Source organism: Larus michahellis, chromosome 14 (genome assembly GCF_964199755.1).
Source record: "Larus michahellis chromosome 14, bLarMic1.1, whole genome shotgun sequence".
NCBI classification, from domain to species: domain Eukaryota; kingdom Metazoa; phylum Chordata; class Aves; order Charadriiformes; family Laridae; genus Larus; species Larus michahellis.
This window is the reverse complement of record NC_133909.1, coordinates 4,551,058-4,577,959: the sequence shown is the minus strand read 5'-3', so window position 1 is coordinate 4,577,959 and position 26,902 is coordinate 4,551,058. Positions and strand designations below refer to the sequence as shown.

The following is a 26,902-nucleotide window of genomic DNA, read 5'->3' as shown; positions in this document are numbered from 1 at the left end:
CCATCCATTCAGGAACCGTGCCCAGGTGGAAATGAGATGATCCTGCTGTGGGCAAAGTAACTGCTGCATGGAGTGCACTGCTGGCACCCCACCATGCCCAGGCAGCGGGTCCGTGCTGTCACCTGTGGGTGTCCCCCATGTAGAATCATAGAATCGTCTAGGTTGGAAGGGATCTTTAAGATCATTGACTCCAACCATCAACCTAACACTGACAAAACCACCACTACGCCATGTCCCTCAGCAGCACGTCCACACATCTTTTAAATACCTCCAGGGGTGGTGATTCCACCACTTCCCTGGGCAGCCTGTTCCAATGCTTGACAACCCTTTCAATGAAGAAATTTTTCCTAATATCCAATCTAAACCTCCCCTGGCGCAACTTGAAGTTGTTTCCTCTTGTCCCGTCGCCTGTTCCCTGGGAGAAGAGACGGACCCCCCTGGCTACCCCCTCCTTTCAGGGAGCTGCAGAGAGCGAGAAGGTCTCCCCTCAGTCTCCTCTTCTCCAGACTGAACACCCCCAGCTCCCTCAGCCGCTCTTCACAAGACCTGTGCTCCAGACCCCTCACCAGCTCCGTCGCCCTTCTCTGGACACGCTCCAGCACCTCAATATCTGTCTTGCAGTGAGGGGTCCAAAACTGGACACAACCCTCGAGGTGCAGCCTCACCGGTGCCGAGTACAGGGGGACGGTCGCTGCCCCAGTGCTGTGCCCGGTGACTTTCCCGGCCAAACGAGCCCCTTGGCTGTCCCCGGGCCGGCCGGGGGCGCGCAGGGAAGGGGGGATGCGCGGAGAGCACCCGAGACGGGGCGGGAGGAGGGCACCGCCGCAGGCCGGGACACCTGCGGGGGTCCGGGGACGCAGCGGTGGCCGCCCGCGGGGCCGGGCCGGCGGCGGTCCCCGGTCCGGCGCCGCGTTTTGCTGGCGCAGCAAGTGCCGGCCCCGCCGGAGGAGGGAAGGAGGGAGGGAAGGGGGGAAGGAGGAGCCGGCTCTCGGCGGGCGGCCCGGGGAGGCAGGGCCGCTCCCCGCCCCTCAGCTGGGAGCCCGCAGCGAGCTGGTGCAAACTTCAGAGGCAGAGCCGGAGCGGCGCGGAGCCGGGCATGGGGTAGTCGCTCCGCTCCCCCACCATGTAGGCGAGCTCCCGGGCGCTGCGCCCATCGCTCCGCGCCGCCTGCACCGCACCGCACCGCGGGGGGGAGGACCATGCGGAGCCCCCCGGCCGCCGGGCTCCTGCCGCTGCTCCTGGGGCTGCGGCTGCTGCTGAGCGGCGGAGCCGCGGCTCAGTACTCCAGCGACCTGTGCAACTGGAAGGGGAGGTGAGGCGAGACCCCGCCGGGCTCCGGGGGAAGGGAGATGGGGGGGAAGCGGGAGCTGCCACGTCCATCCCCGCCACGTCCATCCCCGCCCCGTCGGGGGAAGAAGTTGGTGCCGAAAACAAAAGGGAGAGCTCTCCCGCTGCGATGCCCGGACGGGGCTCGGGGAAGGGGGGGCGGCCCAAGGCGGGGAGCCGGGGCCCTGCCTCCATCCCCCCCCGGGGGCCGGCCCCTCTCGCCGGGCTCGCCGCGGAGAGGCGCGGGGCAGCGGCCCCCGGAGCGGGGGAGGGATGGAGGGGCCGGGGCGGGCTGGGCTCCCCTCTGCCCGGCTCGGGGGGCTGGGGAGGAGGAGGAGGGCGGTGCCATGTCCGCAGCGGAGAAGTTTCTCCCCGCGACCATCTTCTCCGCGGAGGCGGCCGCGCCCGCGGAACGAGCTCCGTCTCTCTCCGCCCCGGCGGGGACCGGCCCCGGGATGCGGTGCACCTGCGGAGAGCCGGGGCGGCCCTGCCCAGGGCTGGGGCTGGGCAGCCCGCCCGGCTCTGCCTCGCCGTGCCCGGTCCGTCCCTCCGCGCTCGGCCGCGCCGCAGCCCCAGCCGTCGCTCCCGGGAAGTTTTCCGCACCTCGTCCCGCGGAGCTGGTGGCGGGGATGAGCCCCGGGAGCCGGGGCTGGCGCAGCGGCCTCCCTCCTCATCTATGCTAATTGCGCTGGTTGTGAAAGCTCTCCAGTTCTCAAGTGTTTATCTCCCAAATTATCTTTCCTTTAATTGCTTGTAATAAGCTTAACGTGTGTGGTTGGGTCTGTGACCTCCTCCGCCGTTCCTAGTTTTAAAAAAGCGACTCTGCTACCAAGCAAGTGTTGCTGCGTCAGGCTTTCTGTACTTGGAGAGTAAAATGCTTTGACTCTAATATTCTGCTCAGATCTGACTTTCTTTAAAGTAAAAGTTTGGCCAGCTTGTGTCAGTAGGGTATTTTGGAGGAGGGAGAATTCAGACCGGGAACAGATAGCTTGGCTTTCAACTTAATAATTTCTTATCTATTACTGTTTGAAACATGCAGATGCTTGTTTTGGTTTTTTTTTTTTGAACTTTTTTGACTCTTGACAATTGATGTGCAGTTAATCCCAGTGCATACACTTGAAGGTGATTCTGTTTGATGGGGACCAAACCTATTAGTTCTGTGGCAAACTCCTAATTGTATCATTTTGTTTTACCAGCCTCCCCCCCAAAGCTGTACCTGCTTTCATCCCTAAGCATCCTAGCTGCATGTACGTAACTGGACTTTACCACATGGTGCCACAGCATGTTTTTTAAAAGACCGATGACTTTGTAATCTTGTTCTGCTTGGTTCCTATTTTTGTGCTGTTTTCTTAGAGCAAGCAGTGACCACCCGTGTCTCCTGAGCAGGGGTGCAATAAGCAATGCCTTGAGTATCAACTAAGGGGGTGATGCTTTGGGGGTGGGGGGAAGTGAAATATCATTTCCTGTAACTGAGTTTGGGGTGAACTGGTGATGCAAGCTTGGACTCACTTGCCTGTTGTTGCTCTGGTGAGCCAAAGTGGTGACAGCTTTGTGATGATGCCGTTGGAGGCCCAGGGAAGGAAGAGCTGCCTTCTTGCACGCACAGTTCGGTCTGGGTGGTTTCACTTGTGTGAGAGAATCCTGGGGTCCGGGTGGACAGGAGTCTTGGGAGGGGATAAATAAACCAGGATGGCTTTGGCCTTACTGGTAGCAAACAGGGGCTGTCAGAAATGCTGGCGGTCCTAAGGCTGTTAAATATCATCTGCTTTGTCCTAAAAGACTAGCAGTTAAAAAGAAAGGTAATTTGATGTACCAGTAAATACCATCTAATTAAATATTTCAGTGTGGATACTAATAGCTATATGGGTCAGAAAGGACTTTTTCTGTGGAATATAACGTTTTGAAGGCATGTAATGTTTTTTATCTTAACTTTGAAAAACCTGTGAACTTGGATGCCAAACTGTAATCTTTCTTCCCATGGAGAAGTTCTAGGTTGTTTAGGCAGATTTGAGAGGCTAGTGATGTCCTACAGTAAAACCGAAGGTGTTTTCTCACCTTTTTGTACATGCTAATATTAAAAGCAATGATCTTAGAAGTAGAATATTCTGAATATGATTTTTTTTTCCCCATTAGCTTGTGAAGAGGTGCCCAGCTTATTTCCCTGAGTAGTATGAAGAGCTTCACTAGGATTCCTGTAGGAATTCCCCCCTCATGCTTCTAGAGAAATCTGATGCAATGCACAGCTTGACACCTGCAATTTAAGCCATAGCAGCATCTTAATAAATAGCTTGGCAGAGAGCTTCCAGGAAAGTTTTGTCCAGAAGAAAGCAGAAACTTCACTATGGTCTGTGTCTGGCAGTTATTCTTGCTGTAACTTCAGGTTTTTCTGCTGCAATGACCTCTTGATGCTTTGGGCAAAAGTGCTACAGTGACATGCTGGCAATATGCAAGTCTGGTGGTTTTGACTGTAGAAGCAAGAATTCAGCTCTGATGTGGCCGCTTAATGTCCTTTGGTCTTCCCCTCCGCACTGGCGGATGCTCTGGGGAAGTCTCAGTGCTCTCTAGCTTGTCACCCTTAATTAGATAGCCAAGTTAGGAGCGACAGTTCCCTGGGTTCGCTGAGGGCTGCTGGGAGGACATAGGTACTTCTAGGGCTCTTCAGAGGCTCTGTAGCAGGATAAATAAAGTAAACAGCTAAAGTAGATAGTGTGAATATTCCTCCTGCTCCCCTTTTCTTTCCATAACACCTGTTGCATGTTGCAGCATCACAGCTTACTGCACCGACACCGTAACTGATCTTCTGGGGCAGACAGAGGGGGTGGCTGCAAACAGAAAGGGAGAAGAGCGAGGAGACAAATGCAGTGATTCAGGATGTCCTCATGGATCGGTATGAGGAAGTACTTGCAGTAGAAGTAAGCCCCAATAAACAGCACACATCTGAAAGGGAGGACGGATGGCTCATCCATCACTGTAACCATGAAACAACTGCCCTATCTCCTTGCCATATACTTAAAAAAACAAAACTCAAATGAGCTTGGGGGAAAAAAAAAAAAAAAGGGCTCCCGGACCTCCATTATTTTGTGGATGTGGTGTGTCTGATGACTGGCTAGTGAGAACTAAACGCGACATTAAACAATCTCTCAATGTGGTGACATGTCATTTTGACAGAAAGCAAAGCGACAGGTTTTACTGGATGATGGTGGTTGCTGTTAAGTAATGTGAGCATGTATTTTGAAATCTGCTTAACTTTTGAGTCATCCTTTATTATAAGACTTAATGCATACAGGTACTTGTGCTTGATGTATCTGTCTAATGGCATCACTCTTGCCTGTGGGATATAATTGGCTTTCAGAAGATAATTTCAGAATCCACCCTGTTTTTTGTTTGAACAGCATGAACGTTTGAACAAAATGAATGCTAAGGCTTTTTTTCTCTGGCAGAAATTCACTGCCTCGGTGTTCCTGGGATCACTTGCAACAGCAGTTTCACTGCATGAGTTCAGAGTTTTGCCCCTGGTATCTTCCTTCTGTTTAAGCACTCAGGCTTCAGGGTGGAATTTGCCAGTATTTAAGTCCTACAAAACCTTTGCAGCTTGTTTTGATGTCTTGAGTAGGAACAAGGGACGTGTGAGGGTAGTTTTTTTGCCCCTTTGCTGAGGGGTAAGCTTTACACTCTTTAATTTTACTTATTCGCTGCTTGCACATAAACAGACTTCTGTGTTTTCTGTTGAGTGGCATCATGCGCATGCTGTGGTGAAAAGTGATTTTGTGGACCAGATGTGGATTTACAGTCAACTTGAAATATCCCATTGAAAGTTAAGTTTCCTGCATGTGTTAAGTACTACCGAATTTGAGGGCAAGAGACTAAAGGTCAAAAACTTGTCCCTCTTTTCTCCTCATCTGTGTTCTTGATGTGGCTTTCAAGATTATTCAAAAGCACATGTTTGCAGGCACTATTGTTATTAAATATGACTTTTTTTTTTCTGAGCTTCCTCGTGTAACCTCTATCAAATGGGTCACACTGACACTCACAATAATGAGTCACATCAACAGTAAATGCAAACCATATGGGTGGTTTTTTTCCCTTCTTTTACACATGGCTTGTTGTTACTTTCTAAATGCTGACTCGAATTTAAACCCTGTTCAGCACCTGAATATATCTTTGGGGTGGGGAACTGTGTATTTGGAGGTTTCTGTTGAGAAACCAGAGCCTTGATGTCATTACTTGCACTGTACTAAAATATGTTCTTTACCACAGATTTCCTGTGTAACCTTAGACGAGTCACTTAATCCTTTTTAAATTTTTTTTCCCTGTCTTGGTTCATCTGCCTGCAAACGGGAATGTTGTAAAGCTTCCCTAAAGTGCTGCGAAGCGGACCTGTGAGCTGCGTCGAAGGGTCTCATTTTGGGTGGTGCTCTACAGGCGCAGAATAAAAGATGCTTATGTTTGGGAACTAGGTACGCAAAGCAGCGTAGGAGGAGAAACAAGCTTGGTGGTGAAGTGATTTGCTCATACTCGCATAATAGGTTTGTGACCGGACAGGGACTGGGACCAAAGGATTTTTGCCTAATGGCCCCAATACTGTAACCAATAAACCAGGCTTCCCACAACTTTTTCCTTTATCTGGAGTGCCTACAGCATGCGGTATCATATCAGTGCTTTGAGTCAAGAACCTGTGGTGTTGGTCCAGTTGGTCCATCAGTGACAGGCAGCGAGGGTTGTTTAGAGCTGTCCTCAGTTTAGGCCGTGGGCAAGCCAGTCATGAGGATTTACTAGTCATCCTGCTTAAGCACGATGGTTTGCTCTCCTCTCCCTGGCAGTTGGCCCTGGGATCCCCACGTTGCTCTCCTGTCCCATCTCTCTGAACCCTCAAAATGGCTGTTGGGATGTTAATTTTTTGCCACGGTGCTGGGTGAGGACACAGGACTGACGGTGGCCCTGTGCCCTAGCAATAGTGGCTGGCCACGCGTTCTCCTTTTTGCTGAACAGCCACTGCTGTGTGTCTACTTGTAGCCCATCGGAGCTGGGCTAAGCTAAGCTTAAACCTCATATTGGGGGGAAGTGGGGGAACATGGTACACGTACCGAAGGAAGCAGGGTAGATCAATGCCTCCCCATCTATGAGTGGGGAGTGTAGTGTCTTCTCTCCTCTCCCTACCTCCCAGTTTGGAGATACGGGCTGCCCAGCTGGGGTAGAGGGTATCAGTAGCACCCACAGAGCACCCCTTTGCTCCAGTTCACAGGGTGAGCTTGGCAACCCTCCCAGTTTCAGATCCATTGGGAATATAGACTTGGAAGGGGAACAAAGTGCTTGGCAAAAGGTGGAGTCCGATCCGCGAGGCTGGAGAACGTGCTGGTTTAAGCCACCAGGAAGGGAGTCCAAGCATACGTGTTCTACTTAGTATGCGCCAAGTCATTTGCCACAGCTCAGCTGATGGGCAGTAACTGAGGCTGTAGTAATTTAATTGCTTTTGATCATGTGCTTATATCCTACTTAATTTTGAAGTCAATTACTAGTGGTTTGACTTCTTCTTTTGGGAAATGATTTAAAACTGTCCTGTAATATTAAGGTTGCAGTCTTGCAAGAGACAAGCATTTCAGACTGCTGCTGAGCTGGATGGGCCAATACTCGACACTCATAGATTTCCTGCGTTTGTTGATGTGGGTCTTTGAAGGTTTGAGGTTATGACAGTCACATTGCTAGCTCTGTCATTTCTCTAACTTTCTCTTTCTTTCTTCCCTCAGTGGCTTAACTCACGAGTCTCACAAGAAGGATGTTGAACAGGTCTACCTCCGCTGTTCTGAAGGGTCAATAGAGTGGATGTATCCCACGGGAGCACTCATAGTCAACCTGCGACCCAATACTTCACCTGCCTCTTACAAACATTTGACTGTTTGCATAAAGCCCTTCAAGGACTCTGCAGGAGCAAATATTTATTTGGAAAAAACTGGAGAACTGAAACTCTTGGTCCGAGATGGAGATCGCAGCCCCAGTAAAGTCTATTGCTTTGGCTATGATCAGGGGGGGCTGTTTATTGAGGCCACCCCTCAGCAGGACATTAGCAGGAAGATTACGGGCTTCCAGTACGAACTGATGAACAAGGGGATGGCAGCTGATTTGCACACAGTTTCTGGTGAGTTCTGGGATATTGGTCATATTTTCACGTACTGTATTGGATGCATAACAGATGGCAGCGTGAGTGAGTGGGAAAGTGATTGGGTCTGAATTTCATGTGCTTTTAAGGACATGTTTTATAAACAGGCTATTGCGGAAGAATTGATTTTTTTTTAAAAAATTGTTGTTGTTTTTGTTTTTTGGAAGCTGGTAGCATAAGCTGAATTCCAAATGATTTGTTAAAGGCTACGCTGTAAACGATTCTCCCCTTGCAGGCGCGGGGTGAGTCACAGGAGCTGGCTTTACCCGCCAGTGAACTCCAGCGTGAGCTGGGCTTCCAAACCTTGCTGTAACAGTTTTCTAAATACTTTTTAACTCAGTTTTTAAGACCCCGCTGCATGTTTTGAATAATAAACATTTAAACAAGGAGGAACTCCTTTTCCTTTTTTTTTTCCTCTCTCTCTGAACCTACTGCTACTTGCTGACCTAATTATTGCTTTTTTTTTTTTAAAAAAACAAGGAAAATGGTGTGTTCCTTCTTCCGCTCTGTCTACTACACTGTCTTGAGCATTACTGTGCCATGCCAGCGCTCTTCAACACCATGACAATGCTTTTACAGTGCCAGTGTTGTCTTCTCTCCCAACCATTATGAAAAGCAAGTTTTGCAGGGAGGAATTTTACGCCGAGGAAGAGCTTGTAGGAAGGGGGAGTGGACAAACTTTCTGAAAGAGCTCACAAGCCTGCAAAGTCTGATACTAAATACCAAGCTAAATACCATTTGGGAACAATAGCTCTAGGTGTAACCTAATTATGCTAATCAATTAGACAGTTGGAGAAGAAGAAAAACCAGCATTTGTGGAGGATGACAGGGGAGAAGGGGAAGTTCGCTTTAGATAGGCAGTATCTGGTTCATGCATCTCCTCCATTCAGGATTGCCTCTAGCTTTTATCCCCAAAACCAGGGAGGGGAGCGTTCCAGAATAGCCTGCGGAACAGCAGATCTCGGGTAGTTTGTCCCAAATGACTAGGGAGGTTGCAAGGTTTAGGTATTTTAAGTGGAGGGGCCATGGTAGCTCTTTTGAAATGGTAGGGAGTGAAGGCAGCCCCGCAGCGGGGGAGAAGAGTCCTCCCAGCACTCTTGAGGCGATTTGAGTAAAACCCCATGTAAAGTAAGCCTAAGATGCCGTACGTGGGCTGTCTAGATTCTGCGGTAGTGATGCCATATGCTTTGCCTGGGATGCTACTTGATAAGCGGTGGTGTGGCTAATTAAACTGCAGCTGGATCTTCCAGGCACTGCATCCATCGTCCCGTCACTTCGCGATAAGCGGCTGCAGAAGTTGAGTCCTCTCCTCTCCCCGCCCGTGGCTCCCTCCCACAACAGGGCTCTGGATTCATAGGTTTGTCTGTCCGCGCCTACTCGCCTCCCTGCTAGCATTCCGATGTTGGCACGCCAATTCAGATGTGGCGTTTTTGTTTTGTACAGATCTTAGCTGGGCTGAGATGAACAGGTCTGAGCTCAGCGCGAAGGTAGCTGGCTGGGGGCTACTGCAGTAACCCCAATAACTGATAGATGGCGTGTTTGCCATTAAAACACAAAAAACTATAAACACAAATATCCAGATATTGAAGTTGCCTGCTTTACTCTTGCCGTGTGTGCAACTTGCAGCTTAATATCGAGGGTTCTGCATTTTAAGCAGGCTTCTCTGCTTCTGTGTTGTACAAGGGCTGCAGATGAAGTGGGGCATCTGCCGCAGAGCTGTTTTCCCAGTAAGATCATTTCTGCAGAGATGAGTATGCTGTGCTGAATGTTAGCTATGTAGTAAAATTCCATCGCAGAAGACATTAAATACATTGTTTAATCAGTTATTTGGAGAATGTTCCCAGATTCAGTGCTTCTTTCTTTGACGGGCTCTGAGGATGGAGACACAGGCAGGCTAGCGAGAAGTCGCTTAAACTTACCAAGAAAAGTCCTATACTTTTTTTTTTTTTTCCAAAAATAAGTTGAAATTGCTTTTGCATGTAGGTAAAATAAGATGTGAGAAATACTGCTCATCACTGCTGGTTTTAGTTTGCACATAGACACGGTTTCTGCCGAGCTTTGCTAAAATCAAGAGGACTCGCTGCTGGCATCCTTAACATCACAAGCCGGCACAAACTGCTGTGTTTGTAGAACGAAGTGCTCTTCATTCCACATAAAATCTCGGAGATTTTTAAAGCTGATGGGGGTTTTCTTCAGAGACTTTCAGAAGTCAAACTGAGGACTGAATCCAATTACAGCCTTCCTCTTTGATAGGCATATTAAATCACTTTTTCTGTGCCTGCTGTATTCTCAGCTGTAACAGACACTGGTTGAATTTCAGTGCTGTCCTGTAAAACAATGTGGTAGGCTATCTGCTTCACGCTCCAAGTGTCTTGTTTGGACAGAAGAAGCTTTTTAATAGTTCATCAGCGGAGCCTTCCGGGCAAACTAGGGATCTCTATTGTATTTTAAATTATTTCTCTTGCCTTTTTTTGGATCCCCAGACTCTGGGGAGGGTGCGGCGGGGGGTGAAAATACGATGAAAATGCCATACATGACTCTTTCCACTACTCAGTCAGATGAGCACTTTTATTCTCCTATAAATATCTATATGTCTGGGGAAACTGCCAAATAGCTGCCTTGTGGGGCTTCTATAGAGCAATATATTTGGGGCTCTTTGCAGTTCGTGGACCTCCTTTCTTCTGGAGCTGCTTCTAGTTTTTCCGTGAAACCTCCAAAGAAATGGGCTTTACTGAGCTGTTCGTTTGGAGGGGAGGTTTGCAATCAATTCCCTGAAACCACCGGTGGCTTCTTCATCGGAAGGAGGCTCAAGCCAGCGGCAAGTGCTGACCTTAAAGGAGCTGAAAACTGGATTTAAGGCTCTGCGTTTCCCTCCAAGCATGCTTCTGTCCCTTGGTCACAAACACGGCTTACGTTTGTGTGTTTTTTGGCTGTCGCACACTGGAAAAAACCCGAGCCTGCTCATCTCTGCGTTGCAGTTTGACGCAGTTGGGCAGAGCTGGCAGTAGGTGTGAAGAGGTGACGGAGCGGCGAGATGCTGCTGCAGATGGGGCTGAGGTGTGCTGGCAGAGCCGGGCAGGGGAGGCTTGCGCATTTCCTGGCCTTGCTTCATGCTGCAGCGCTTCGTCTGAGGGCGAAGGACCGAAAAATCACAAATACTGCATTATTTTCTTACAACTGCGGGGTAGAGGAGATGACAATCATAAAAGACCCAGGTGTGGGGCTCAGGACTCTAGCCCTTTCCTTGTGCAATAACTACTCGCTAACAACTTCTCTCCACTTTGCTAAACGGTGTGTTTGTTTCCTGGTGATAATTATTGTACTCTGCCCTCGAGTTTACTCTCTCTTCCTAACCTGGCATCCCAGCTCTGATTAAAGAGTGTAAGTCATCTGTTTAATACTTTAATGACCTGTTGTGTCCTCAGAGTCCTGACATTGCAGGGTGCACCAACAAATCAGCAATGCTTGGCAGGGTGCCTGTGGTTTAATTAGAAAACCTCAAGTTTTATTAGTTTACAGTCATTCTTTCCCACTTAATCAGAGTCTAGCAAATAATTCGGTAGAAAACATACACAGGTTCTGAATTGGCCTTTCCCTTTTCTCGGGGAGGTTGAATGAGACAAGTGCAGCCTTAAAATTTTCCAGATTTTGGGGGTTTAACCCTTTTCTTGGCTCTGAGTCTGCCGTATTACATTCTCTTACAGCTTCCCTAACTGTGGGAAGTATGTGTAGTATACTGATGGGTTTTAATTCAAATGGCTGAAATTTGGTGTGGGATGGTTTTTACTGTGATAGTCACCAGCAAAAAAGCACGTTTCTGGGGGTTTGTAGTTTCTTAAGCTGGGAAGAGGAGGGAAGGCAAGCATGTGCTACGGCACTTGTCACCGCTTCCTGTGAGTAGTCCCTAAGAAGGGTCACCTTGACAGTTCAGACATCTCGATGGGTGCGTTCTCCTCTTGATACCCAAAGTGATAGGCGACTGAAAGAGCTTTTGATTTCAGATGAGGTTTTGGATTGCAGCCCTATATAATTCCCATCCACACTGATGGTCCATTAACTTCAGCTCGGTGCTTGCAGTAAGGCTCTGAAGCCTTGGTGTTTGCCCAACTGAAGAACTGTGGCACGGTGACATTTTGGCCCAAGGCCATTTGAGAAGCAGCAGAACTTGTTTAAGTTGTTGAATTCTGTTGATTCTAATCTGTTCTGCTTGTGCTGGAAGATAATGCTCTGGGTCTCTGCTCTGCTGCCTAGACTGGCAAGCAGATGGAGGTTTTGGCAAAAGTGTTGTTTGGCCATATAGTTCCTAGAAGTTTTCTGAAGGTGATGACCCACATGAGCTTCTCAGCTGTAGTGGAGTGTGTGCCTGGTCTAGGTCTGCCTTGCACTGCAGCAACCGGCTTGGATTCAATTCCTATGAAAAGCGTGAAGGTCCCTTGAGAGCCATTGGCTTTTTAAGTTCTTCAGCTTCTGCTCAGCTAGTCTGAAACAAGAATCTGTAGGTTTGACCAAACGTTTTGGAGAGGAAAATCAATCCTCTTCCCCCCTCCCACCAAAAGACCTTTATTTTGTCACCTAAAGTCTATTTCAAGAGCGTCGTATCCAAGCTCTGGATGCAGCTTTATGTAAGGTGTGTAGTTTGCTTTTCCCATTGCACACTCATGGGGTTGTCTGTAATGTGGTTGTTCGAGCTCAGGAGGTAAATTGAAAGCCCTTTCATTACCCACCCGCTTTTGTGTAGCAAAGAAGTCAAACTTTAACAAAAATGTCCCTTTATCTTGATGGCATCTACCCACTTACTGCAGGTTCTAGTAACTGTTTTATACATTTTCTTTATTAATGCTGGGTACCTGGCTGAGAATATTAACAGATAGGAGGTACGGTGCTCAAGTGGGTGTCTGAAAAACAAGGCAAAACTGGATAAATCCAGTTAACTAATTAGGAACAGTATTCAGCTATTTCCTGTATGCTGTTAATTCACTAGCCTGAGAAAACAGATTGGAAATAAAGAAAGCTCATAAGAATTTGGGCTATGCCAGTGTTTCTACTAACAAATGGCTTTTTGAAGCACCCCTCTTAACTTCAGATCTCTAATGCAGTTTGGGTTTGGCAGAGGTGGGGCACCAATCTGCCGTATCTCTGCAGGCATTCTCCCAGAGCGCTGCTGCCATCGCAGCTCGTAGGCTCCTGATCTCATGCTTTCCTCTGGCTGTTCCCAAATATCCCATTTTATTTTTCTTTCTTGGAGGCTGGATGCGCTGCTAAGCTTTGTAGCCTGAAGCAGCAGATGCGCTGGTGTATTTTTCACTTGTCGGAGGGGAAACATCCCTGCGTTTCGTCCCAGAGCAGGAGGCTGCGGCTGGTGTCCCCGCTCTCTGCCAAGGTGCTTACAGTGTGGAAATGGCGCTCGGGCCCCGCTGTGCTCGTCACCGCCGTTTGCAGAAGAGGTGATGGAAAGAGGCGCTTGGAACACTTAAATTGAAAGTCCCCACAACCTTTATGCTTAGTGCAAGTTCTGCTTGAGTCACTGTGACCGTCCGAGGTGTTGGCACCACACTTGGTGGCAGGGGTGGCAGCACCGCTGTGTGCTGCAGGGGTGGCAGGGGTCTGTCTTCCAAAACCCCCCATGAGATGAGAAAAATGGCTTGTTTTGTCTTCCCCCCCTACCGCCCCCTGGCCCCAGTTTTTTGCACAGGATAAGCTCATGCTTCTTGGGTTAAACTGTGTTAGGGGGCAAGAGAGCAAATCTGGGTGTGGTCCGGTTTGGTTTGCACAGAAGAACAGAGTTGATATCCCACAGGATCCCTCCCAGCAGGATTTACGGGTGAAATCCGTAACGAGCAGTGCAGCGAAGCCCAGGGGTCTGTTCTGTCAGACGGGGTTGACGGGGCCTGGGTGGCAGCAGGGAGGCTCTGTGCTGCAGCTGAAGGTTTGCTGCCGCTTTATATGCTTTTTCTCTCTCTAAAAGGTCCATCCATAGCAAGTTTTAAGAGAAAACCACCAGAAAGCAGCCTTACATGCAGTTCAAAATATACTTCGATTATTGGCCTTGTAAGGGACGATTCAGACACTCCCGCTTTAGTGCATGTTATTTTCTGAATAGTTTTTTGTCTGCTCACCCTCCTTGCAGGAAGATTTTCCGTAGTAACTTTCATGTCTTTTCCCAGAGTAAACGCTGATACAAAACTAGATATAAAGTGACTTTTTACAAAAGAGTAAACAGCATTGTCTAACCCAATATGTATTTGAAAAAGCACATTTTAAGCTAGTTTTCGAGGGCACATCACTGAACTGGGGGTCCTGGATTAACATTGAATTGATTACGGCCGGACGCTGCAGAACAGAGCCTGGAGTAGGATTCATTTTGAGGAGCAAGAAACCTGCTGCAGTTATTCGTGTGCCTAAAGTGGTGGGGTTTGCAGCAAATGATTGACCGAGGGGGAAGAGTTTGAGAGCAAAGTTTTTGGGTTTCTTCCTGTGTGAAATGATTTCAAAGTGCAGTTCTGATGCTTGGGGAATGCACACGCTCTTACGTGTTCTATAATTGAGCGAGGGTGACGTTTTGGGGGTCTGAGCCTCAATAAGGTGAAAAATTTCGAACTGAGAAGTGTTCACCTAAAAAAAACCAAAACAACCCAACCCAAAATTGGAGGGATGCCCTAATTTAATCTCTCCTTCCCCCAAGAAAACGAGTTTGACAGCAGTCTCCTCTGGCCCTGCTTGCCCTTTGATGTTGCCAGGACAGTGGTTGGTTTTGCAGCGGGCAGAGGAGGTGACAATGGAGCTGCAATGATAAATACACAGCTGCAGGGGAGAGGGGGTAAGAAAATAGCTTATTTTTGCTAGACTGGCCACGAATGCCGTTAGCTTATTTCTCAACTCAGTGGGCAGTCAAAACCAATAAGCAGTCAGGTGTATTGTCCGGGCAGCTGGGGCTCTGCTTTGCTCTGACCTTTATGTACCGCAGAAGATGGTCCCACAAACAGATTTGCAATCCAACGGAGTTGCTTGGCAGTCTTTAATAATGCTCTGTGCTTGCTCTGCAAAACTGTTTAGTTTGCTAATTCCTGAGGCTGTAGTTAAAGAAGGGATGGGAGGGCGGGGGAACCGCATTCCTCTGCCCGCCTCCCACCTTCCCTGAGGAATAAGAAACTCACTGAAACATGGGCCAAATTTTTCCAGTGTTAAGGCCTTGATTTGCAGGACGGAAAATCTCTTTCGCCTTAATCTGTGGTAGAAGGCAGAAAATATACACTGTGCTTGGAAGTCTACCCTGGACCCAAAGCTGTGATGTGCTGAATCTGCCCTTGGGAGGTTTAATATTGGGTCAAAAAAGCTGCTGCCGTATGACACGCAGCTTTGATCCAGCATTACCTTCGGCTGATGATTCAAATTTGTGGAAGGATTTTTTTGGTATGGGTTGTATGAGTCCCCCCTCGGGTATCTCTCTGCACTGCTCTGAGTCCTGTTTGGGATTTGGGCATTGACTCCCGCAACAGGCGGAAACCCCGGTGTCCAACTCAATAGTGCTGGGATACGCGCACGGAGCCTGGCCTGGCCCTCCATTGCCTGAACTCCCCGGCATCGTTCCTGTTTGGAAAGGACGCGCCTCTGCCCCAACAGAACTGTTAGCAGCTTTACACCAACTTTGTCTATGTATAAGTGGATATGAGAAATTTAAGGCACAAAAAAAAAAAAGGAAGAAGCCCAGGCTTATGTACAACCAGCAAATGATCTTAATATGACGAAGAAATGTGTGCTGTTAAGGAAGAAAAGCTGTATATATCTTAAAGCTTTACCTGTTACAAATGGAAAACCTTAAGTAACTTTTTTTGGGGTTAACTGAACAATGTCGTAACACTGAACATCTCACGGCATGAGATGTAGCCCTTCCACAGTCCACCTCAAGAACAGGCTGATCAAATAAACGTGGTTTTAAAATGAAAACTGGCCTTGTTCCTTCAGAGCACTCCCACATACCAAAAAGAATTTGATTTCTAGAAACGGGAAGGAGAAGGACCTGTGTGGATGTGAGCGCACATATGCTACTTCTTTTTATTATTGTTATTCTTTTTTTTCTAACTCACTTAATCTTTGATCTGTCATTACTCCACTCTCAGGGTTTAACTTTAACCAGCCACTTGTTACTTAATTCTATTCCCCTGCTCCATAGGAGGCATTAATGGACCGGGCCGAAGAGGAGGGTGGTGGGGAGGGAGGGAAGGCTTTGTGTTCCTGGCAGGAATCCAGCCTGGCACTGGGTGCTGGCTCCAGCCTCTCCCATAGATAGCCCTGGCCGGGGCAGAGGGAAGCTCCGGCAGCAGGGCCGCGCGTCTGGCTGCACAGCTTCCCCAGGGCACGGGAGTAAAAAACACCTTACTTTTCCATTTTCTGCCTTGTGTCATGCGTGACATCTCAGCAAAGTGCTTTGTTCGCCATCAGAGACAAAACCCAACAAAACATCAAAACTTTCTTTATAACTATGTTTTCCTAGATCTGATCAGCGCATGCTTTTACAAGGCTTTGGAATGACATTTTCTTTAGAAGAAAAAAGAAATGTTTTCGGAGTGAATTTTAGAGGGCATGAGCCAAACCCTGAATCTTTGTGGGTTTTGAGTCAGTAGAAATATTTGCTGTGGTCCTGTGCTGCTGGGCGGTAGATGGGCAGCCTGGAGGTGCGATGCTACACCATGGTGGGCTCTCGTGGGGCAGCCGGGAGAGAGGTCCTGCCCCAGCTGCGAGCCCAGAGGAGCCCCTCAACCCTCTGGAGGCACCTCTGTCTTCCAGCAATTCGTCCATCCTCGCGCCTGCCCAGCGCTTCCCATTCCTGATCCCGCTTGGGCAGCAGCGCTAGGTTTGAGGAAGGAGAGAGATATTTTCTGTGAGATAAACAAATAGATGTATTTTTTATGGCTTTATATTGGTGTCTTGTGCACATACGGCAGGAGAAATTCCCGGCGGCTACTTTGCTGCCTGCTTTTCTCTTTAATTGCAGTTAGGAAGGGGGAGAGAGGACGCAAGGAAATGGCAGATGATTACAAATGCTGCTTGCACAGAATTGAGGGCTAGTGCGGTTGCGGAGACACTTCTTTCTTGCTGGGCTCTCTCTTTTCCACTGCAATTCAGACAGAAGGAATTTAACTGAAAATCTCATCTGCTGAGTAGGGCTTTTTGGACACGACACATTGCAGGCTTGACTGTAACCCAGGATTTTTACAGTGCTGGTGATGCAATGGGTAAGTGTAGGAGCTCGGCTGGGGGTTGGCACTGGCCCTGTTGCCATTACGTCGCTGCCCACCCCAGCAGCGGGGCTCGCCGTGGGAGCCCAAAGCCCAGGGCTGGGATGGAGAGGCTGGAGAGGGTCGGGGTAGTGATGGAGGCCGAGCCATGTACGGCAGGAGGGGAGGCGGGGAAGGGAGGGAGACAGTGTTTGGGACAGGCGTTATTGCTCCCCGATGGAGCAATAGGCAGCCCAGGGGAGGTGGGACAGAAAGAAGTGTCTCAAAGATATGACACTTCTCATGATTTCTCCTGGGTTGATGCAACTCATGCATGGACCTGGAGGTAGAGTTCAATAGTGTCTAATGCTGCTTGAATAAAAACTGCTTTGTGGGGTTTTTTTCTCCCCTCCCTACCCCCCCATTTTTTTTTTTTAAAAAAACAAATGGCTGTTTGTGTTTCTAGCTGACCTTTCAGCTCATTTGTTAGAATGGGTGCTGCATCTTGGAACAGCGAAAAGGCGTTGACTCTGCAATCCCGGAGGACCCTTACGTGCTCTGGAGCTGCTGAGCCAAGTTTCATTTTGAAAGCTGTTGCAAACGGAGCTTTCCTAGTACCAAATCTCTTCCTCACACTGTTTACATAAATAGTCATCTTTGGTACTTAAGGACTTTAATACCCTCTTGGAAGACATTTCTGTGAAAAGATAAATTTCTGGTTTATGGTCTCTTGTCTTAACGTTTCTCAGAACATAAAGGTCATCACATCTCTAATGGTGAGGTTTACAATATGCTTTTTTTATTCTTCCTTCGCAGGAAGGAAGTGGTATTAACTCAATTCTCTTGGCACAATCCATGCCACAGCATATGAAAGTCTGCATTTCATTAAACTTATTTGCAGGTTTAAATTGTTCTTGGCCAGTGTCTATATTTTCCAGGCTACTTCTGGAAACTTGTACATATGCGCAAGTTAAATTGAATGTTGGAAACGAGCAAAGGCAAGGAACTGGAGTTGATGCTCTCTTTTCTGAAGAGATGGAATCACCAATATCCCTGCAGTACGTAAAGGAGTCAGGGGAGAACATCCATTGCAGCATCACGATTTTGGTCCAGTTGCTGAATCACCATCTTGTCTTGTACCAAATCTTGGCTGTGTTTTGGCTGTGGAAGGAGGGGGTCTTTGAGTTGTGTATCTTTGCTCGTGATCCTTGTTTGCAGCTGCCTTTTGTGCTCAGCACAGGCTCAGATTAACTTACTAGCAAATATGGGGCCGAATTCTTCCGCCTTCAGCAGAGCACTAAACTCTCTCAGTATGTTATTCGTAGCATTCACCTTCTATTCATCGAAGAAGCACGATCCCTTTGGATCCCATGTCCGAGGCTTATTGAGCCGAGGGGCTGGGAGTAGCGCGAGTCCAGCTCTGGTGTTTGCTCCCTGACTTGGCTTTTTCCTACTGACGTGCTGGAAAAAGTGCAGCGCTTGCAGAAAGCCCTGTAATCCTATCCCATCCAAAGACAGGAAAACCTTGTAAAACAAAGGAGTGATGAGAGAGCTCCTCTGTGTGTTGTGACTGGGTGTCAGTAACTTCCAGCCCAGCTGCGGAGATGCTCTGTGTCGTCTGGCCGCGTTTTCCCCTCTCTGCCCGGCCGCAGGTATTACGTTAAATGCAGGTGTGCTGGATGCGGCTCTGCTGGCCTGAGCTCCCAGCTAGCTTCTTCATTTTAAATTTGAGATGCACTGGCGTGCAGACGCGTTAATGTCGTTTAGACGGCGTTTCAGTGTGGGGGTTGTGAGCGTTTTGAGGTTGAATGTTATTTTGGCTTGCTCAGGAAGAGCTTTCTGAGGGGGTGAGGAAAGTTGAAGGTATATCTAGAGAGGAGATGACTTGTCCAAGCCTGGTAGACCATAGTGCTTGTCAAATTCTTGTCCACCTCCACTGCAAAGTAGCAGGTCTTTTGGTTTGGGATACGGGCTGTGAGAGGTTTGTTTCCTGGCAGAAGTGTTGCCTCTTCAGAGAGGAAGCGTAGGCAAACTTAGGAAGAAATAATTACAAGGATTATTCTACTTTTTAATTGGTTAAAGCAGGATCAGGGCAAGATTTATTTGTTTTTTCTTGCATGTATGATGTTTGCCCTTAAACTCTTTTGTCTCCCAGCTAAATCACGGATCCAGTAATCAGTTGAGACATAGTCATTTCTGCTTAGGACTCAGAAAAATGACTGAGAAATGCACCATCATTGGAGAAACCACATCTCTATTTTTATAACCTGCTCTCGGAAGTCTGTACTCCGTGTTTCCAGGAAGGAGACTCATCCTATGATGCCCTTTCCAGTACGGTTACAATTGCAAAGCTGCCAGCAAGAATTTGAAGGGTGTGGGTGGTGTGTTTGGTTTTTTTCCATATGAACTAACGCTGATGTCAGGCTGAGACCTTTCATCCCGGAGAGGGGTCTGCTCCGGCCCCACACTGCACCCCCTGAGGTGCTGCAGTATGGGCTGGCTGAGCTTAAATCCACCTGGTCTGCAAGAAAGACCCATTTTTGAATGTCTTCCGCTGAGCGTGCAAGAGAAAAGACTACTTGTTTTCATCAAAAGTTTTAAGCCTAGAACTAACAGAAAATAATGCTCCAACCTTGCCTGGGCCTCCTCAGTAGCTTTTGATACTTAAAAGGTCTGATTGCTCTTCAAAGGATTATTCAGAAATACTGACGTGGGGGTGATGCATGCCACGGAAACTGAAGCACAGATAAACCGGCTCTATGCTTTCCTCCTGCACCATCCACACCTCTCCCACACCGCACGTGTACGCGAGCTTCTTAATAAAACCAAAGGGTATTCCTCGGTAAAGCGGTTTTCTGCAATTACTTTGTGTTAAACATTTTCACTTCTGCTTAAAGGGTGTCTCTCTTCCTGTGTGTGCTGCCGGAGCGCTGGTGTGTGTTCAGCAGAGACGTAGGGTGGATGGAGCAGGTCTTTTGGGCTCAGTAAGTGGAGCTTTGGTTCAGGGTGTAGAGACCTGCAGCCTGGTTCATCTAGTGTTCTTGATCGCTCTGAGGTTGTGGAGCGTGTTGAGAAAACTCAAGACAGACAGAGGAGACTTCTCACTTCTGGTTTGGAAGCTGGTTTGGGGGTAAGGTAAGGTCAGTCAGACCCATGGGTGGCTGTTGAAATACAAATGTTTCAAAAGAAGATCAGGCCCATTCATGTGGTTTCTGTGACGCCTGCAGCCAGAGCCAGTACGTCTCACTTCAAATGTGTCCTGCAGGGAGCTGTCATCCTAAACCGTGACGATGGCCCTTCAAATAACCCCCATCTCCTATTTTCGGAGGAGAGAAGGGTTGCGTGCAAATGTCGCAAACCAAAGGAGGAAGGACTGGGGTTGTGTGTGTGTGTGTGTGTTCCGAGAGAGGACGGCAACACCTACCCACAGCTCTCGAGGCAGAGGAGACTCATGCTAAATTGCAGCACTGAAGGTGCACTTAGATCCATCCCCAATATTGGAGGAGACCCTTTCTAGACAACTCAACTCCGTGGTGCTGGCTGAGCTGGGGGCCTTCTGGAACTACTGGCATCTCCTCAGGGCACGTCCCTCTCTCTTCCTGAGCGTTTCTGCCTCCCCGCGGAGAGGACCAGCGCTGTGTTTGACAAAGCTGTTGGCCAACAAGTGCAGTCTATTGTTAGTATCGCCACGTCCTCCTCGGTAACATCAGGTTCAGAGGGCAAATCGCTCAAAGCAGCTGGGACATGACTGCTGGCTTGTGAGGAATGATGTAATTACATCTCCCTCTGCGGGGAGGTGAATAGAGAAGCCTTTGGAGGCACTGGACTGGGGGGATGGAGGGAGAGGGCTGCCTCAGGTTACTTCAGGTCAGGATACTGTCAAAATCCATCAAAGGCATTCCCAGGAGAGTCGGCAGTCGACGTGCACAATGCAGGCTTTATGCCACCGGCGGTGGAGTTGAGTTATAGGCATCTGGGCTTTAGAGGGCTTCAATAAAACGTTGCTTTTCTCTCTTCTTTTTTTTTTCACCCTTCCCCTGCTGCTGTATGAATTAAGGCTCTTTGGCTTATCGAGTTTAAAGGAATTAGAGCAGCTGACGTTGATATTGTTGTGGTTGCAAGTTCATAGACTTGCTGGTGGACCCGAGAACCTGGGCAGCCCTCGAGACATCCCCAGGGGGTCGGGCATCCGGCAAACACAGCCGTCTTGTTTAGTAACTGGGCCCGTTTCCTCAGAAAATGAACATCTTCACCTGCTGTGCGTAAGTGAAGTGCTTTTTTTTTTTTGGTTTTCTTTTTTTAGTTATAAGGATGCTTCCCATTTTACCTTGAGGCGTGTGTGTCATTTTGACCTACTGATGGAGGAAAACACCTGCCCAATTCCGGAGTGAATGAGTGCTGAACTGCAGCTAAAATCACTAACTTGCGGCATAAACACACAGATTCCTTAATGGCTGTGCTTCAAAAGAAAGTGTAGGCATTGCCTCCTCCCAAGGATTTTGTTTCTTTTGTGAGACTATATAGGAACGAAGCTTTGGCGGTAGCCAGTGAATGTTATTTGCTTTTTAATGGCCCATTTACCTCGGCAGTAATCCTTCACGACTCGCTTTCCATCTGTGCTTGCATACCTTGTTTTTGCCACTTGCAAGATATATTTGATACCCTGTGAATGCAGATGTGGGAGCTGTTCCACAGACGAGGATTTCTGTTCTGCATATGTCTGGTATCGCAGTGATGGGTGGTGGTAAATGGCTGTTAAATATGCCTGCATGCCACCAAACTGCTGTGAGTCAGCATGGATCTGAAGTAGGTTTTAAGTAATGATCTAGTGTGAGCAATGCTGAGCTCTTTTAATTTCCTTTTGCATTTAAAAAGGATGCAGGATTTTGCCTAGAGTCCGCAATTAAAATGATTTGGTTCTGTGTAGACGTGGAGATTTGCTCATTTGATTTATTACAGTGTCAGTCTATGTAAATGGAAGGAACCACTTTTAAAGTATTTTGGTTTTCATCTTTAATGCTGTTGCTTGTGTTGCACTCCTTTTGAGAACAAAAATGGCTTAGTCATTTGGGTTTTTTCAGTTTTCTGATGGGGTTGGACGAACTACAGAGATGTCTGGTCTAAACCAAGACTGTTTTCACTCAGACTTAAAAAGGCCATGATGCCTTTTTATTATTAGATCTTTGCAGAACAAAATATCTGAAATCCAGGGTCTGAAATCCAGCTGTGGATTTTGAGGATGTCCATCAGCTGTGCTTTGTTTTAGAGTTTCTGTCTGTGTGAAAATGCTGTAGGATTCGCGCAGGTTTGCAGGTTCCCTCCATTTGGTTGATCTCACTCAGGTCCTGGCTTGGGCAGGGGGAGGCTGCAGAAAAGGGGCTTTTGCCCTGGATGAATTTGGTAGGTGCCTTGAATGAAACAACTCCGTAGTAGGGTGTGATGTGACTAACACAATTTTCTCTGTCAGATGAAACTTGGATGTTTGGTCTAGCCATTAATCAAAATCTCTTGAGTCTAAAAATTAAAGTATCTTTAGACTGACTTTGTTATAGTACTCCAATTACGTCCTGGCTTTGGCTGGCTCTGTATTTCTCATGATATTAAAGTTTCCAAACTTTTCCAAAAATGAGAACTGAAGTGGAATGTGGGGGAAAGAAGGGTGGTAAAGGCTGACTTGTTTCTGAAGGTCCTGGAGGCATTCAGGCTCAACTAAACAGAAATGCCCCATTGATCCAGATGCTTTCACAAAACTATTTTCCCTATTCCTTGTCTCTTCTCTTGTAGCTTTTCAACCTTCTTGAATTATTCCTTCAAATATCCCTGGCCAGAAATGTGCATTTTACATTCTCTTTAATCCTATTAAACAGCGTGTTACACTGTGTATTAATCATCTGACTGGAGCAAATCTGGTGGATTTGGTTCAATAATCCTTCTTTCTGGATCACTGCCTTTCTGGGACCTTGGAAAAAATAAGAGATTTGCCGTGTCTTACGTAAAAGAATGGCTTGTGCCATCTAACAGAGGAAGGCTAATAGCCGAGCGTCGTAGGCACCAGCTAGGCATTGTTTAGACTAGTTTAAATCTACTACTTAGTGCAATGGATAAACTTCTCCGGGAAGCAGGCAGGGGTGAGAGGAAGGGTGTGACTATTTGGGAATCTGGTAACTACGTGCTTTCAGATGTTGAGGTTCAAAAACCTAAATTTTTTTGGGGTGGGGCGAAGTGGGGGAGCTTCAGCTTGGGGTTTGATGGTGGGCTGCCTGGTGAAATGAGCTGTAGCTCCCAACGCTTTGCCTGGTCCCCGGCGCGCGAGCCCGGCTTTGCTGTAGGCTTTGCCTGTAGTAGTAATGCAGGCAGAGCAGCACGCTTGATGGGTTTTCATCTCTCTGACTGACGTTCAAGTGCCGCCTCACGGTGACATCCAGTGAAAGAGGTGACATCCAGTGAAAGACGTGGGCTCTGATCCTTGGGCCACCAGTGGACAGCCTTAATTAGCATCGCCGGGCAGGGCAGACCCTGATAGTAAGCAAATTCCTGAACTCAACAGGGTATTATAGAAACATCTGTACTGCAACTACAGTACCTTCTCCTCAGAAATAGCTGGGTGAGTACAAAGAGGAGCCGCATTCTTGCATTGATTAGATTAGTGCTGATATCCAAATGTTTCCAGCAGTACAGGAAATGGTCTTTGTGCTGCTTGAGCTCTAACAGATACTGGCTCGAGTTTCCGCTTTGCCTCGACGCCCTCAAACACATGCGCTGGGGTTTTTTATTCTTCCCTTCTTTGCCTCCCCCACTCTGTAACCTCCTGGATCTTTGATGTGGTGATAGACTAAATGGCTTGTGAAATAGCCCGACAGCACTTGATAGAAATTGTAAGAAAGAAGCTTTGCCATCAGAGTTTAAAAGGCACATGATCTTCAAAGCCTTTCTGAGAGCTTTGAATTTACAGCAGAGCACGCTGCAAAGGCACCCGGTATCAAAACGTATTTTGCATAAGCGCGGCGAGCGTGTGGGGTGTTTGCTAGATAATACATCCCAACAGGAGCGTTAAAAAGGTCCATATTCCTACTCAAGTACAAAAATCTCATGGGGGCTAGGGTTAGCCTCTGTTTCTTGTAGCATTATTGATGCCTGACAGGTCTTTGGACCACTTGTCCCCATGTCGTGTGTGTGTGTCCGTGTCCTGTTTTTGGTTAATTTAAACACTGGTGTATTTATTTACTATTGTCTAGTCCTTTGCTAACTCTGACCCTTTCCCCGCAGCTCCCTGCCGACCATGTAGTGACACAGAAGTCCTCTTGGCTGTCTGCACTAGTGATTTTGGTGAGTTGTTGCTTCCCCCCTCCCTTCTCCCCCGGGTGGCTCACTTGAATGTGACATCCATAAATGCTGATGGACACCTACTTACGCTTGGCAGCTTCCGCCAGCAGTAAAGGCGGTCTGAAGGGGCTGTGTGCGTGGGAGAGGGAGGAGGACGTGGTGTGAAGGACCTCCAAACCATGTGCCCAGCTGGCACTTCCCCAGGGTGGACAGAGAATGACCCGACAACCACAATGGAAGTAGAAGTTCAAAGACTTGGCTGCATCTAGGAGAGGCCTTTACTTGTTGCCCTAAAATGGACTGTTGAGAAAAGACCAAAAGTTTCAATAATTTTCAGTGCTTCCCTTTTTCAAGGGGAAATTAATATTAGCTGGTACCTGTAATGGCTGAAGAACAGAAGGTACATTGTCAGGGAGCATCAAGCATGTATCTTCTTGTTAGAACTCATCACGATTGATGCTATTTTTCTGATGTAATTATTTTTGTGTTTAAATTAATATGTGGGTCCCCTTTGCTGGACAGATTACAAATATGAACTGTAACAAATACAAATATATGCTGGAGGTTACTGATAGAAACTTAACTCCAAAAAGAAGAAAGGACCAAAACTGGGGCTGCTGTAGTGAAATCAGTTCCCCTTGAACTGCCTGGTGGTGTGGGGCCGAGTTTGGACCTGGTTCTTCCAGAGGGGTTTTGGGTCTTTTTTCTGTTTCTTTACGTCCTTTTTCTGTTTCCAGTGATCAGAGGCTCCATTCAAGATGTAACGAACGAGGCAGAAGAGCAAGAATCCATAATTCACGTTGGTGTCAACAAACTGTACAGGCAGAAGAGCAAAGTCTTTCAGCTGACGGGGGAGAGTGGGAACTGGCGAGGACAAATAAAGACCCTGCTGGAGTGCGGGGTGAAACCAGGAGATGGAGACTTCCTTTTCACGGGACGCATGCACTTTGGGGAGGCCAGGTTAGGCTGTGCCCCTCGTTTTAAAGACTTCCAAAGGATGTACAAAGAGGCAAAAGACAAAGGGCTAAACCCATGCGAAATTGGCCCCGATTGAAACCCCCTGTTTGGCTGAAGATCGCTTTTAGCGTTTGGCTGGGAATATTTCCTGGCCGCGGTGAAAACTCTGAACAAAAATGGTAACTGTGAGCATGGAGAGATCTGGAGTGCAGGCTGAGACCCCGCAGGACGCGTCTGCGGCCGGCCGAGCTGTGAGACTAATGGAAGCAACAGAGGTACGAGCGCAGAAGGCTGCCAAGCAAGCAAGGCTGGATTTTTAACCAATCTTGTCCTTACGAATTAAGTTATTATATTTTTTTAGTGACTTCCTTAGGAAAACAAACAAAGAAAACTCCCATGTCTTAATAAAAAACACAAATGAAAGCCAACATGCCTTTGTATCTTTTTAATACTAATTTTTAAAAATGTCTTAAGCTGATGTAGCATTTGGTAAGGCGTATTCTGTATAAATGGCCGAGAATGTGATAGAGCACGGTAAACCATCTTAACATTGATGCTTTGTAAAAAGCTTGGTGTACAATTCAAAGTTGTTTCTTATGACAGAAATTTATGGAGCCAAACTCTTGTGTGTGTGTTCTTTTTTTTTTATTTGAAAGAATGTACAATCGCCGCCTGCAATTTTTTGTCCAGGCTGGCAAATTCTTTCCATTCCAGAGAAATAAAGGTCCCTGGATTTGACACATACTGTTTAAAATCTTTATTTTTTTTTTCTTCTCCGTAAGGCTGACCTTGGCTAGTCCAGATGTGCTCATAGATCAATTCTGGGCCGCTCGCTTATTTTGTGGCTTCTCTGAGCAGAAACAGAGTTCCTGTGAGGAATTGGGAACCGCAGCGTTTTTCAAAGGGGAAGCAGGAGCTATTTTTGGAGACTTTTAGACACGTGTCCAGGCAAGGCTTTAAGAGTTCTTGTCTCTGATGCCTATGGGGTTATTTTGGGAACGGCTCCAAGGAGCGGGCTGCCCCTTCGTGTTTAGCTTCAAGCTTTTAATTGTGCTGGCTGGTAGGTCGGCGCAAGGCAGACCTTCGTGCCTGCCTGCGGGTCCCAGGGCCCAGGACCAGGCCATCTTGTGAAAAATAAGTGCTTTAATGAGGGTGGGCCACTTCTGCAGACGGTGTCCCATGGGAAGTACAGGAGTGCTCCCCCCTTGTTCAGTTCCGTCGTTCGCCATAACCTGCAACACGTCACCTTAATGGTACCTTCACAAGGATGTTGAACCTCTTGCCCATGTTTATTCTTCAGCGCTTTCTGCTGCCCCAACTTTTATTTTAGGCCATCGGGTTCTTTAAATAAAAAGTTTCCACTTGTTGACTCTTTTTGCCTCATCCCTCATATCTCATTCATGTAATTGTTTCTGAGGCTTAGGGAGGGCATGTGGAGCCACTGGGAGGATGGTCTTCTCAGGTGGATGCAGGAAGTTCTGAGATAGGCGGGACAGAGATTCCTATGAGACTTCTTGTGGGTAAAAAACAGGGTTGTACCAAAATATTGGCCTGAGGTGGGACTGAAACCCCTCTGAAGCTATTTCTGTAGACTTCTCCCAGCAAGATGTATTCTGTGGCCCTACTGGGGAAGAGGAGTTCTTTTGTCTGCGCTAAGGTGATCCTAAGAGACTCCAGGAGACTGAGACTACTGCAAAGACATCTAAACCCCATTTAGCACCTGTCTATCTGCTGCTTTGACCTGGCTGCCTTCCAGCCTCCTGTAAGCAAAGCCCCAAACGCAGCGTCCTATTCTGTACGGTTCAAGGTTCTCCTCGTCCTACTTTGAGTTTTAAGAGAAATGGGCCAGGGCTGGTGGAAGGGGGGAAATGGTTCACTCTTTCTCTTCAGCCTGCCCCAAGCCCTCTCCTGCGGCATTGCTTCTACT

General features: G+C 47.7%; 1 protein-coding gene across 1 annotated transcript; it reads left to right on the top strand.

Annotated features, from left to right (window-relative positions):
• The first annotated feature begins 1,045 nt into the window (after window positions 1-1,045).
• Window positions 1,046-25,717, top strand: METRNL (meteorin like, glial cell differentiation regulator). The gene is made up of 4 exons (XM_074607813.1): window positions 1,046-1,312; window positions 7,071-7,459; window positions 23,962-24,021; window positions 24,756-25,717. The coding sequence occupies exons 1-4, from the start codon at window positions 1,200-1,202 to the stop codon at window positions 25,070-25,072; spliced, it is 879 nt and encodes a 292-aa protein (XP_074463914.1). The 5' UTR covers window positions 1,046-1,199; the 3' UTR covers window positions 25,073-25,717.
• Window positions 25,718-26,902: the final 1,185 nt, after the last annotated feature.